Here is a 14,849-nt window from a genome sequence, read left to right as displayed (position 1 = left end):
GATAGCTAATAGAGCATTGTATAAATACTAGATGGAGTCAGGTGATAATTTCTTTATCTATATATATATATACATACAATGCAAGATAAGGTCTATCAGATAGCACGTATTCATAATGAACGTCTCTACTGACTTAAACCTAGTTCGTCAGGTTTGTTGATGGTGTCTTCCTGCATCACCTTTTCGATGACACCAGTAGGTTAATTACTTGACTATTGTACTAATCCAATGAGAAATTTTAATTGACTAAATTCCCTCAGCAATGTAATCTGTGCCTATGGCCATTCATCGGCAGACATTTAGAGGCTGTTAAAGTCAAGTGTGTATTACTCCCTATCCGGGTCACAACACCAACTCACAAGGCTACCATGACTTTTTTCCAGTTAGGCCTACCACGCGAAGCGACACGCAACAAATGATTCCGAACTCTTTAAAGTTTTAGTTATCCTTCTGACGACGACTCAGTCAGGGATATCTGACGAATGTTCATGTCGATAGCATCTTAACGAATTTTAATTAGCAGAAGTTTTTGGGATAAATCACGAGAAGGTCAATCTGAATACTCGAGGGATGGCAATCAACTAAAATATTATATAGCAATACTAGATATCTCGTCAGTCCTTGGAATTTTGTTAGCGGCCGCTGTTGTTCGAGTATCCTTCGCATCCATTCACGAGGTAAACAGACATCAAAGAGGAACTCTATTGGCGTGAGGTTTCGTTACGAACGTTTTTCCGTCAGATCCCGAACATCCGATCATTACGCGTTTGTGGAAGTTATGCTTCTGCGCCACTTGGGTGCGTGCTGTCGAAAGATGGGTCGTACGCCCCACGAAAAGTATTTAGTAAAATAGCCACATTCTCGATGGTCACTTATAAAAAAAAAAAGAAGTATTTACTACATTTCTATATAGGTGTAACCCTCTTCGTATTGGGAAGAAGGCGCAGCTAATCATATCAACGTGTTCGAGAAGAATTTTTCTTCTGTGGCCAACATTTCTCAGTGTTATGATTATCGGTATTGCGAATGGCAAACTTATTATGATTTGCCTCGCAATAAGTTTATCATTCTGAAAAGATTTTCTTACGACACCCTGCTCGTGTAAATAATTACGGACTTGTCCTTCTAGCTTCTGGATACGCCTTGTCAAAGCCTTGCTTGCATAGTCGTCTGACTGTGTCCGGTGTCATTAGGGTATCCTTGCCGTCGACTGACGTGGACTACAACCAGAACGCTTGCATTTTAACAGGCAGTTGACAATGTGCGATGTCATAAACTCCTGTCGTTACACAAGTTGTAGGTTCAAGGCTTTCCTCTTTCGCCCTTAACCGATTAACGTTTCCAAAATGACAAATCTCTGTTGCTCTGCAGATTGTTAACTCGATCTTTGAGATTCCGCACGGTTGGTTTTCTTCTACGACAGCCGCTGTAGGGGACTATCCGTCTGCGAATGCCCCAACAATCTACAACTGTTTGCCTGCCATATTGGATAGTGAGTGACATGTCAACAAGTGGTGGCTACTTGAAGCTCTAGCAAAGGATTCCAACGTTAAATCCTGCTTCACCATATTCAGCCCATTCTTCTCATCATCACCATCATCGCTCGTGTTGTTTCCGTCATTCGACGTATTATACGTAAGTCTCACGTAAACTAACCAAATTATTATACGGTGTCTCTGGCCGGCTGGCTGCTTGACGTAGCCATTGTCTGTCCTACTGCTAGGTAACGGGCAAACAGTTAGACATAAGATACAGGAGTTGTCCGCTGTCCGGTTTTACCTGACTGTATGAATAATAATTACAATAATGCTAACTCCATAACTTCTGCAGTAATAATAATAAAAATAGATATAATAATAATAATAATGATTTTAGGGATATTCACAATAATAGACACTTTAGTCAGATCCGACAGAACATGTTTAGCTTGCACATGGGTTTTTTAGATTTTTTATATAACGAATCCTAACGATGATGGGAATGTCCTTTCAACGATGCCCAATACATCTGACCCAGTGGTCAGCGCGAGGCGCAAATAAGCGAAGGGCAATTCACACAACAGGGATATCTCAGCATCGTGGCTCTTGTCTCATGTGCGATCACCCTTTTGCTTTTGCTATGTCTTGCAAGTTAGTTATAACGTTTCGTTATGGGGCATCATTTGTGTTCATACCTTTCTCATCGAGTGCTAAGGACCTACTTCTTTTTGTGCCTATTTTACTTCTGTGAATTGGCCTTTTTAAAGCCCTTCTCTGGAATATCTATTTTGCGTAGTTTCACCCGAGACAAAAGTTCCAGTTGCGTTGTACCCTTCAAGCTGCTAAGATCTCGCTCGTTGTACTCGTTCGCAAATTGTCTGTATGTGATAATAAGATTACTATTTAGGATGACACTATTATTTTCTGTTTAACATTTCATTATCATTTTTCCAATTTCAATTTGCAACACTGGACAATAATGATGATGGATATGGTGGTAGTGGGGGTGATGATTTTCTCTGAAAATCTGAGAAACTCTGTGTGGGGGGCTTCGCGCTCCATGGCCACCTTTCAGCCACGCTTCATCCAAGCACCCATTCTTCCTTCAGATTAGCAAAAGACATCTGGTTTTCGGAAATCGATGCCGCCTTTATTTTGACACTCAACGTTTTCACAGCGAAATAAAGTTCTTCCTCTTTTCATTATAGCTTAGAATTGCCACCGTCTCCTGGACAATAAATGTGCTATTTAGAAACGCTTTGTCGACGACGCAATTATTGCCCACCGTAGCGTAGTAAGAAAATTGTACCTGCTTTTTTGTACTGAAGGCTTGCAGATGTGCAAGCGAGTGAATAGGTTTTTTTTTTTTTCTTATAGTCACTTCATTCTTGTTCCTTCATTTTTGCCTATTATGTCATTCATGCATATCCTTCATTTACGCGTTTGGGTCTCCCGCGTATGAGTACGCCTTCCAGCTGTGCTGCATACAGATATGCACACGCGGTAGCTAGGCTGTATCAGTACAGTAATAGCCTTTGTGTAGATACTGGTAAATGCTTGTAGATTCCACAGGGTCGATCAGACGCGTGGGGCTTCCAGTGCAGATAGATGATTCCGTACGTTTGTCTTTCTGACGCCAATACTACCCAATTAAGAGCACATGAAAATCAAGCTCTGATTCGTTTCTTTCTTGTTGCCATGATTGTTATTAATTGATAAATGACGAGTTGTGGATGGTCAACATAGCCGTCGCCAGAAGCACCATCAGTGTGCCCTTATAAACGAGGTAGGCGTGCGTTTGTGGCAGGGGCGCGAGCCGTCCAGCAATAATGCATATGAATCACTAGATAGTTATCACCATCATCGAGAATCGTTTGCTCACAGATCTCTCATAATCTCTTTTTTTTTTTTTTTTTTTACTGAGATTGCTTGAGTAACAGAATTAACGTTGGGCAAATGCTTAGTTTGTTGGACACATATGGGGATCGGAAGGAAGGAGGGAATAGAAGGCGGAATTGAATGGAAACGATGACAAAGCGTTTCGTTAATTGATCTGTCTTTTCCACTATGTCTTATTATTTTCTTCTGCAATCAGAATCGAAGTACTTCTGAGTAGTAAACGGCAGGTTTATGAGCGGAGTAATGATCACTTAAGACATTAGAATAAAATTCTATCTTATTTTATGTGAATACAATGCACATGTATATGTTTGTGTACCATATATTAACAACGGAAACAAGTGCACATGTGTGGCAAGTGAGCGACTGAGTTATTTCCCTAGATTGTTTTCTTCTCATTAGTTTCTACCTCGTAGATTTTCCGTCTATAGTCTTTTTTATTCTATCTAATATCCCGAGAGAACTCGTTATTCACCAAAACAAAGTCGCTATGACGCAAATATAACGTGAAGTCGCTGAAGTGATTGAGTGGGAAAACTTTGATATGGATGGTATTGAGGCTTCATAGGTTTACTTTTTGCAGCCAAAGTTAAATTATTGAATTTACTATTAAGATTTGATGGTGCTATTATTGCGTACTACTGTATTGTTTTAAATTTGTGTCGCTAGGTTGATGAATTTTTTTCTTTGTCCGAAGCCTTTTTTTTTTTTTGCTTGACACGCGCGTAATCGGCGAGCATGTCTATGGTATATGTGTTGTTGTTAATATTGCTATTGTTCTTGTCGAAAGATTGCTCGAATATGGGCGCAGCGAATTGCGGTTACTAGTTAATCAGTTTAATGAACTTAGTATTGTGGCTGTTGGAATTGTCCCTGGGGTTGAGTAGGCGACTGGGGAGGATAGTTGCTTCCCACCGGGGGATACTGTGAACCGGGAACGCCGGGCGGAAGTTGGTGCTGTTGATGGAACGCTGTGTCCTTGTATACGAACCACGTCCCAAACGCCCACAGCATCACGTTCGTGAAGCCAAGAAGCTAAATCAAAGATTACGATGATATGCAAACGAAACAAATGGAACATTTTAAAGTTTATAAGACAATATAAATGAGATAAGGGTTTCTTGGAGATATCCTGTGCAGTTAAGTTATACGCTCGAACTTATCTATTTCTGCTTGGTGAATTATGTTCATTCTGGGCAAACTGAAGAAACCCAATTCTTTTGGGACCGTTTGAGCAGTAGCATCCCTCTAGAGAACACAGTTTTTAGGGAACTAAGACTTAAAGTCGAAAATAGCGTTTTAGATAGCGATCCGATGCAGAAATAAGGTGTCTACGAAATCCTACGTACCACTGAGATATTGAGCGAAGAATAGTTCCCATATTCTTCCGCGGAGCAATTAATCGCAGTGAGGTTGGCACACACAGGGATTCGTTCTATGAGTTTATCCGGACTCATGTAATACTTAACGTCCGAGACGCCTTGAGCCCAGGCGCAGGATCCGGCAAACCAGAAAACCGTGAATACGGCCGTAACACCCATATCCTAATAAAAAATCGTCACTTTGTTGTCCGCATTACGTCTGTCGCATTTTGCTCTTATCACTACCACTGCTACCATTATAATATATGTCGATATAACAGAATCATTATGTTTATAGTCTTAAATTATATATCAGTGCAATACCTCTACACATTAATACTCACTGAAATTAATGACTGTATGTATGGCATAGTGTTGATTGAACCAGCTATGCATGACGGCAACACTAACAATGTACTAAAAAATGCTTGAAGAAATTAGAGTAAATGCCACGAAAACAGACTACGTTCAATGAGGAGTTCTCAATCAGCTTCTCGTGTACACCGTCCCATCCGTAAGGATGTATCTAAGTGTACATACGAACTTCGCAAACTTTGTGTCTCTGTGTTCAGCTCTACGTACAAGGATCGGTATGGTCTGATTGGTCTGGTAGAGTGCCGTTCGAAAGACGTAAACTGCAACAGCCGCGCAGCAAAACATGAACGAAAGTACGCCGCACGCCACGAAAAATTCTGGATTAGAAGACAGATTATACGGCAGGATCACGGTGTGGGAATCTACTCTCGAAGTTGACGAACAATCTTTGGGCACGTCGAATGGGAAGTACGCCATTCTGAAAAAGATGGAAATGACACAGATGAAAGCAGACACACAATGCTTCATTCGATATAAACAACAATCATACATACGCTTCAGGTAAAATTAGAAAAGTAAATGGGTAATGTATTAATCGCTCACTTCGAAATGACTGTTAGAACAATTCCAGTGACGGTAGAATAGATGTTTTTATAGTCATAAAGTATAGTCAAAAATGATATTACTGAATCAGGCATAACTTAATGACCGTGTTCAACGTTAGACACTTGGTTACTTAGAAGATCACCAATTTTGCTACTGCTAAATTCGAGGGTGCATTGAGATGAATTATTATTATGATTTCTGTAAAATTATTGGAATGGTTTAGATATACTAGTCCTGTTTGTTCTAGTGACTAAATCATGAGACTTAACTAACATAGAAGCTTTCTCTTCAACGACAATGATGTGCCCGTTTCGTAGAGCCTAAAATAAAAAAATCGATCTTTCAACTTGACTCTTAACGAATTTTCAACGCTTATCGAGCATGTAACTCGAAATTATCAATTACCTATACCGACATTACGCTGTATGAAAAGTATTCACCCGGCTGGCTTCCGCTCATGCGCAGCTGGCCCGAGGGTGAAACTCTAGTACCCCTGAAAACTCAGTTCTATGCGAAGAACCATTCGAAAAGAACTTGAGGCCAAAGTTTACTAAATAAGCGATTTCACAGTTTGAACAGAGAAACGCTGAGGTCGCCTAAGCCTCCCGATCAGCTATAGGAGTCATATGCTTCTCGCGTGTAAGAGCCTACGGTCTCTCATAACAAATAATATCAATACTAAACATATTCATGGGCGAATATTTAATCCACTAAATTATCAGCAATAGTGTTATAGCTGCTAGATAACTGTAGAACGTATTCTATAGCCCGACTGTGTGCTTTCCGAATACGATTGCAGTTTGTATCAAACGCTTCTGTCTTGACATAACCCTCCCTGTGTAACGTCGACACCCTCTGCCGCACGATCCATTCCCACGTTACACGCAACCTATTTTACGTTACCTACAAATGAAACGCTAACGGGAGAGCCTAGACATTGTTCATTGATGTGGGAGTAAGTGGCATCGTGTAAAATAATGCAATATATAAAAAAGACTCATAACCATCGGTTTTTTCGGACATGATTCAGGGTCAAGCTTTTAAGGGAACCAAAAATGTGTCACATATACACGCTGGGCTGAGGAGTAGTAATGAACTATTTATGCAAGAACGAAAAAAGTATACCAATTTTGGCATACTTGAAAAGCATGGGTTTGCATTTCGAGGTGCTTAACGTCGTAGGCAGATCACACACTCGGGGAATAATGAGACAGGAGAGCGAGATTGCGCCGCACTACGATCACCTAAATTTAATGAATCAAATTCGACTTAGCCGAAGGTAATGTGAAACGAGAAGCTGTCCTGTTCTTTACCTGCAGTGTTACTTAAATGAGGTCATAAAAGATCAGGCCAATATCGAACGAAAACGATCAGCTAGTTTAGATTTTTTAATAGATCGAACCTAAAATAGATGACGTATACGTCGAGCTAGTCTACGGTTCGAGCCCAAGTCAAAAATTGAATATTATATCAGACGTGTATTGAACAGATCTTCTGATTCATGATTAATAATGCATGCTCGGTTTGACGGCGTCCACCTCCACCCACGAGTGCGATTCGCGTCCTCGATACGAGCTATCAAAGTCACCTGCTTATTGCAACAAAAAAGCAAAGGTCTGTTCCAGCGCCTGTAGTCGGTGTCCTCTAGCCTCATATTTGCCACATTCTATGTGAACCAACTTCGCTCTGATATCCACTTTTCATTGAAAATCGTGTTTTTCGTCTTACTTCGCTCGTTCAAGAACAGCTTTTCAGCAAATAGTGCTAGCTGTGGGAAAATCATTTTCAACAATGACTAGGTAGCCCAAACAAAGAAACTACTGCTTCTTCGTATGAACCCCCCGTTTATAACCGTAGATGTTAGCTGCTGTTGAGTCACTTGGGAAGGTCCGAGGGTGTGGTCAATCTGATTCACTTTGTAGCCTACCTGAAAGGATATCCAAACTTGACGTCCACATGTGCTTTGAACTCCGCGCACTCAATCAAAATCTTGGCCGTCGTTGAATAGCCTGCCGTTATAGAGAAAGCCATTATCGCAAATACCTGAAGGCAAGAGGAAATTGTACATGGTTAGAAATGGTGATTTAAAAAAAAACCTAATATTGTATAGATTTTCTTCAATGGTTTAGTTATGAGAAAAGGATAAAGGAAAAGGAAAAAGTTCGGCTTTAATACTGTATACGAAGAACGGTTATCTAGCTTTTTTCATCAATTGACATTATTATTGAATCATTATGTGACTATTCTTCATAAGCTTCAAAGGAAACTCAATTAACTTAGATCACTCCATGTGTGTGTGACGATTGTAAATATGAAACTATAAAAAGTGATTTTTATCCTAGAGTAAGAAACTTGTTGCGGTATTCTTTCGATATACCCTTGTCTTGAAGGCCGCCGTATCGAACTCCATTTTGCTAATGGTTTGCAAATACGATGTTCTGTTATTATGAAGGTATAGATATCATTCTCTCATATACTGGTTGGCATGTTGTCCTAGTAGCCCTAAAGATGCCTTGCACGATAAATGGAGCGGATTTTCTAATTCGCTAGGTTGTTCCAGGGCGCATAACAGACTGAACCTAACCATAAGTTTACGTTAAGTCTATTTCTTTAATCCTATTTCTTTCTTGATTGAAAGGGCTTCGTTTGAGAAAATTTGTCCACATATCTTTCACCGATTATATTTGTCTCAACAGTAAAAGAATTCGATTTCATCTCCTAAACACTGTAAACTGAACTCAGCCGGCAATTTCTTTATAAAAATGGATTACGAGATTAATAACTTAAGAAGCTAAAATTCAAGGTAAATTTTACAAACTTACGTTAAATGTCGGTCTACATAATGATCCGATCTAAATTAGAAGGAGAGTTCAATGTGCCCTCTAAAATCGAATGCTAAACATCGTATGTCTCCTCATTGCAAAATAGTACATTGTTCAATGCGCCATTCGTGTTCGATGGCCAAATGTATTCAGAAAACCGTATCGTACGGTTTATCTAAACATGCTGTTCAGATTTTGTCTTCAACAAGTTAAGCAAATTATTCCTACGGGACTGGTGTGAAAGGCTAAACTTGAAGTAACGCTTCACTTTGAGGTGGGAGCGGAGGGGTAGATCATAAATACAGGGATAGACATATATATATATATATATATAGAGTATACAGGAATATCAACTACTCGATGTGCTTTATGTTAGATCTAAAACACAGAATAGCCTGTGATAGCAGAATAAAGTCGTATGCATCAAAGCGTGTCAAAGCTTACCGCCTGTAAAATGCGTATGAAGCCTCGAGGCTCCTTGAGGGCGCTGAAATGCATCTCCATGTTGAATCTGAAATATAAGCAGAAACCGATAGAAACAAGCGTGCGTTATTTAATGCATTCGGATTATGTGTCATTGAGTCGTATGAGGAACATATTTTTAATGGTTTAGGAGTACTGCCTATGTACTTCAATTAAACCTGAAGCAGTAAAATATATCCAAATATAAAAGATAATCAAGCACGATAGTCAACAAAAATTATGAATGCAGTATATACTAAGCGCATATTGTTTTGCTAGCGACGGCTTTACGAGTATATTCTCTTTGATAAGTTCTATTTTATTTTATGTAACTTAACCTTCACGAGCATTTCATCGATCAATGACCACGAAAATATGCTAAAGAATTGGAACAAAACGGACACTTTACCAAAGTTACCAAACTATAGATTTTAAGAACTAGAAATTATCTACCTAGATTAGTATTGCAATAGTCTTGGCTAATTTTCTGAAACAATGCTTCGCGGCTAACCTGAATATTATTCTATAATTGTACTTTTCATTTATCCTAATTTAATTGCTCTATATTTTTCGTTTAAAAACCTCCGTCCATGAATAATGTTCTATGCGATACCTGAAACGAACGTCTACAGTCGTACAACGTCACTTTTGTAGAAGACAAGGTAAGCTTCTTCTGATCTGAGCTACAGTGATCGATCAGCGATGTGGTATTTGTTTTCATACCCCAAACAGCGTAACCGAATTCTGCGTTACATCACTCTCACTTGCAACCCCCCGCCGGCACCTGCACATTTTCCTATTTTTTCCCCACCCATTTTCAGTATCAACGCAAACTTCGCAATAGTGCAGATAGCTGTCACCACGAATATGGCTGACCTCCTGAAGCAGCCATAGTTTAGACAGCGTTTCGCTGTATGCTAACTAGACAAGCTTCACCAAGTTTGAAGCCTTTTATGCTTGTCGTGTTCTCTCTCGCTAAGGGATGCTATGCGCGATCCACCTCCCTCGGGGTTACCTCCTAAAATCACTACAAAATCACTATGCGCCCATATTCACACGTCTCTACAGCCATATTTCGTTCGAGGAAAAATAAGCGGTGCCACAATTACGCATGCATATAGATAATTTACTAAGAGATGGTAGTGAACAAGCATAATTTGCCATCCTAACAGCAGCGCACGTATGTATCAAATGCATAGTGAATGCTGAAGTGATGGCCAGGGTTTGTTCGACAGCATTGGCAGTGAGACGCTGTAACGCCACACCGCCGCTAGTTCTCAACATATCCTTCGTAGAGACGAGAGAATCTCACTGAGCCTTCTCAGTTTGAACGCTACGCCCCCATTCCTGACTAGAATGTCTCGATGTCCCGGACGCGACTTAATATTGTTTCGATTTCTACAACATATGCTGTATGTAACTGTAGCTCTTTTCTAAGCAAGTTTGTTAATGACCATCTGTTTCCTTCAAGAAGCTAGGTTCTCGGCTGTGGAAGAGGGTTGTTATGGGGCAACACTGGCTGAAGCGATAGAATCAGTCGACGCTGAGCAACTGCGACTAACGGGGAAACAGGGAACTCCTCCCTGATCGGCCTGCCTGCCTCCCCCCGCTTTGGCTAGCTGAACGGCTGCTTCAGCTGCGGAACACGGGAGCGTGTAGCACAGCGGTAGCAGCCGGTGTCCTGCGTCGTAGGTCCCCTTTCCCAAAGGAGGCCTTTCCCAAAAGTAGGCTAGCTAGGCGTGGCAACCTGCGTGGATTCCAACCTGCCAACCTCTCGACGAATCGCTATCTTTGTGGACTCAGCATCGGAAATACGGTTAAGCCTGGTGGATAAAGCGGGCCCGTTCTCGTGAAATGAGCAGCGATAGTTTTGTTCTCATCGATGACAATTATCATGATGACAACAGAGGTGAAATAAACGAGGTTTCCCATGAAGCTCTTTCTATTAGTAGATTATTCGTACATATAGTACATTAATTAGATTGTTGAAAGCCGTAAGCGTGAAAGTATAGAAAACCACTAAAGTATCAAATGAAGCATTGTGGATATGTGCGTGCCTCGACCACGCAGTAATGCAACGTATGCTGTGTGAGCGCACCATATTATACACCTTACAAATAAATACCAATACGTCGTCGTTTGCTTCGTCAGCGAGATGAGCAGTCGATGATCTCATTCGAATGGGGTTTTCTACTTCATCATTACTAGGTCCCCGCCTAAGCTACAGTTGTATCAACTCGTCGCGTATACTTCTGTTGCATAAATATCGGCTGTGTTGTATTCTTTAATTTCTAGGCTTCATTAGTTGATATTTGTAATTGTGGCGGCAACGATGGTGGCGACGTCGGCATTCACATTCTCAGCATCGAAAGTAACGGCAGCACTAGTTGTTGCTCTACATTCATTGATTTTCGGAAGTAACCAAGAGTTAATTATGCTGAAAATCACTAGCTATTATGACCAGCTAGACAGCCAACTGCAGACTGTACGTTACAGACAAACGTATACAGACACGAATACATATTGCATTAACCAATAGCTATGCAAAGCAGTCGGCTGGTCAGCGAGCCAGTCAAACAGTGACTTTAGCAATGGCGTTATAGGAGTTAGGTAGTGATGCTGATAAACTAACGTTCGGACAAATATACGTCGCGCAAATAGTGCGCGTTCGCGCACCTTAGACTATTCAAACACTATCCTACTGCGTGTAATGCTCACTATATGCGAATCTATACCGAGAGATACAGACACACACGCAGGCACACCGTAAACACACAGAGCAAAGCCACAGACAGAACTAACAACGGGAGGAAATGAGTCACCATCGCGTGGACGGTGTACATGACCAGTTTGTCTGAACCGGTAAAGAGTTGACGTGGTCGACCCTTGCTATCCTATTCAGAACGTCACACTAATGGCAAACGGAACATTTCGAAATACATTGTTCTCGATGACGGTATTCCAAGGCTTAGCTGACGTTATTTTTTTTTTCTAACGAAGAGGAAAAATAGGCCGCTGCAAAACGGACAAAGATAATATTCTCTTCTTTAGTATATATGTGAATCCCAAACGTCTTTTTAAAGAAAAAAAATTATAGACCTGGTTAACCTTTACTTCAACGCTAGATTTATCAGTAATGGCTAATTCGACTGTTTGCTAGTTTTTGTAGAAATTTAAACGTTATCATGTAAGCAGTAAACTTTACGCACTCGAAACCTACGTTTAATTATAAGAATGATAACTTCTACGTTCTGATCGGGGCCGGTTGGGATGAGGATATAAAAGGTATCGGTGGATTTAGTGTCAATAAAAGAAAGAAACTGTGATTCTAAATGAATAGGCAGCCTACTGCGTCTGTGACATCGTTTACCAACCAGTGATCTATATTGTACCCGCTGGATATCTTCCCGCCTCGCTAACAATATACTTACGAAAAGTAAATAATTTAATTCGCATTGCAACGTAGACAGCACACGATTCAAAACGAATATAGGCAGTGTTCGTGCCAGTCGGCGGTCCCGATAAAATCCAATTAAAACCTCTAGCTGCAGGAGTAATTCCGCTTAATTTGCCAATCCTGGCCTGATTTCGTTCTATTTATATGAGACTATCAATAATTACTTCGTGTTGTTTTAAGTCTATTTAGTCTGATTTCCAGACTCATTACTTAGTCTGTGACCCCAAGGCGTTTGCCTTAAACAACAAGGGACCTTTGTCAAAAGAAGGCTAAATAAGTCAGATATTGTCGTTGCCAACAGATATATTATCGATGTTGATTTTTAAAGCGGCGACCAAGACAGCGAGAAACGGCAAACGCCTGTGGCACTTATTCTCTGTGATCAAGCAGCTGCACTTAGTTGATGTAATAGCGAGCTGCATCGTTGACCGCTAAGCAGCAGCACCAGCTGGGTCTATTTTCGTAAGTTATTTCCGTAGTACGACAGCTGCAGCATCACTCGTCTAGTACTTAGTAAGCAGGCTAGCATATCGCGGTTCCCTGTGCCTTCCGCCGTAGTACATCTTTCCGTTTGTCTACGTATGTGTGCTGTTTGAATTTTCCCGCGTCCTTGTTTAATCGAGCGATGACAGAAGGGAGAGGGCAGGCACCGGCAGCCATTTTGAGAGCAGCAGCAGCAGCGGCGACAGCGGCCATCGTTGAACCGCTGGTGTTGGTACTTTCCAACGGAGTAGCAGCCATATTGGTAGACATCAGCGAGCAGCGAGCATCCGCCTACAGTGAGTCGGCTACGGGGTCCTCGTGTCGCCGAATCTCTTAGCGGCCCCCACATCGTGTCGCTTTGTGTGAGAGTGTGCACCTCTAGTCGTTCTCCTCATCGTTCAGTCTCTGCTGAGTTATCGTCGGATCGTATTAGTGTGTTTGTAGCTCGACGAGGAGACAGCGATTCGGCCTCCTCACAGCAGCGGATTCCCTCGTGTATGTGGTGTGCGGCGAGTTATTTAACTACGGCGAACTGAAGATCCCAGCCCGAGCGTGAAATACCGACAGGTAACAGTATTCATCGGTGTGTGAAAGCTAATCGCTAGCGTTGTGACTGCAGTGCTGTTATACGCCGAGCGGTTGTTCGCCGTTGAATAGCAAACGTTCGCTGTTGTGCTTTGAAACCCCGTGGACGGACGGACGGACGGACTTCTGTGTCACCACCCGCTTAACCGGCATCCCAGCGTTGATTGTTTTGCAGTTCCCTAACACGTACAACTAACGAAATCAGCTTACGATGTCTTGGCAACAGTACGTTGACAACCAGATCTGCGCCTTCGTGCAGGCCAAGTCGGCAGCGATCGCTGGTCTCAATGACGGCTCGATTTGGGCCAAATTTGAATTGGCGCCGAATAATGCGATCACGTCAGCCGAGATGAAGACCATTGCCGAGAACATGCGTACGAAGCCGCAAAAGTTTCAGGAGACGGGCATACATCTTGGTGGTGAGAAATACGTCTGCCTGAATGCCGAGGAGAAGCTTGTGCGCGGTCGTAAGGGGACCTCGGCCATGTGCATCGTGGCAACTAATACCTGTCTGCTCGTCGTTTCGACCGTCGATGGTTTTCCGGCTGGCCAACTCAACACCGTTGTCGAGAAGCTCGCCGATTATCTCCGTCAGAGCAACTACTAACAAGATACCACTGTAACTTCCAACACGAAACGGAGCGAGAGAGAGAGATTACCGAATTCCCCATACACTATAAAAAATGACAACATCGACCTACAACAATACTAAAGTAAAAAAGACTTACCTATACACAATCATAATTATAATAATTATAATTATAGTATATAATGGCGACACACAACAGGGGTGTAACAAGCTTCTTCAAACTACTGCGTTCTTGCCTCCATCCGAGCTGTTATCCCCTACTAAGAACACGAGAACGACATTGTGTCGTAGTTGAGAGCTGGGAAGACGTGAACCAACCACTACTACAAGCAGATTTGTTCAGTATCTAACGTCCACGAGAGACGGCTGTCTCTCTACGACTAGTGAGCCTCCACTTTCTCTTAGATTCCTTTAATATCTCCCACGCCTTGCATCCCCACAGAGCCCCACCTCTCGAATGGCCGTTCTTATAGGATCAGTTTCAATAATCGTTTCGGATGTACAGTAAGTACATCTATAAAAGGAAAGAAAAAGCGAGAGAGCAATCCTGATTAAACTATTTACATGACAACAGATAATGAAACGCATTTTGTTCTAATTCATAATAAAATACTTGTTAACTATCAATGGTAATCGGCTATATTTTGCCCCGCTCCCCATTTTCCCCACTCACTTTTGCGCCCAGCCACTCCCTTCTAGAGACGCCACCATCAGCTACACCATATCCCTATTCCATCTGCAATTGCCGTATAGGCTCCTAACTGCTCTGAGTCATATTTATACATATATATA

The 14,849-nt window shown here is 41.7% G+C and overlaps 2 protein-coding genes across 12 annotated transcripts in view; one reads left to right on the top strand and one right to left on the bottom strand.

Moving 5' to 3' along the window:
* Positions 1-2,606: 2,606 nt before the first annotated feature.
* The window catches only part of LOC111248275 (synaptophysin-like), a 61,509-nt gene continuing 49,266 nt past the window's right edge, over positions 2,607-14,849 (bottom strand). For 6 of the 11 annotated variants that reach the window (XM_022800343.2, XM_022800346.2, XM_086985277.1 and 3 more), the window contains 5 exons: positions 8,926-8,992; positions 7,587-7,702; positions 5,321-5,531; positions 4,727-4,921; positions 2,607-4,412 (listed from right to left, as the gene is read on the bottom strand). In XM_022800343.2, coding sequence (XP_022656078.1) covers positions 4,224-4,412; positions 4,727-4,921; positions 5,321-5,531; positions 7,587-7,702; positions 8,926-8,985 — 771 coding nt within the window. In that variant the 5' untranslated portion in view covers positions 8,986-8,992 and the 3' untranslated portion in view covers positions 2,607-4,223. Of the gene's footprint in view, positions 4,413-4,726; positions 4,922-5,320; positions 5,532-7,586; positions 7,703-8,925; positions 8,993-9,556; positions 10,379-11,068; positions 11,534-11,575; positions 11,722-14,849 lie in introns of those variants that run through there. The other 5 variants (XM_086985274.1, XM_022800348.2, XM_086985276.1 and 2 more) reach the window with 5 other exon arrangements.
* On the top strand, positions 13,118-14,228 carry chic (profilin chickadee). Its single transcript, XM_022800349.2, has one exon. It carries the CDS (start codon positions 13,680-13,682, stop codon positions 14,073-14,075), a length of 396 nt encoding a protein of 131 aa, XP_022656084.1. The 5' UTR covers positions 13,118-13,679; the 3' UTR covers positions 14,076-14,228.

This window comes from Varroa destructor, unplaced genomic scaffold, assembly GCF_002443255.2.
Source record: "Varroa destructor unplaced genomic scaffold, Vdes_3.0 BEIS01000003.1, whole genome shotgun sequence".
NCBI classification, from domain to species: Eukaryota; Metazoa; Arthropoda; class Arachnida; order Mesostigmata; family Varroidae; genus Varroa; species Varroa destructor.
Note: the sequence above shows the minus strand (reverse complement) of the source record. Positions and strands in the feature narration are given on the sequence as shown.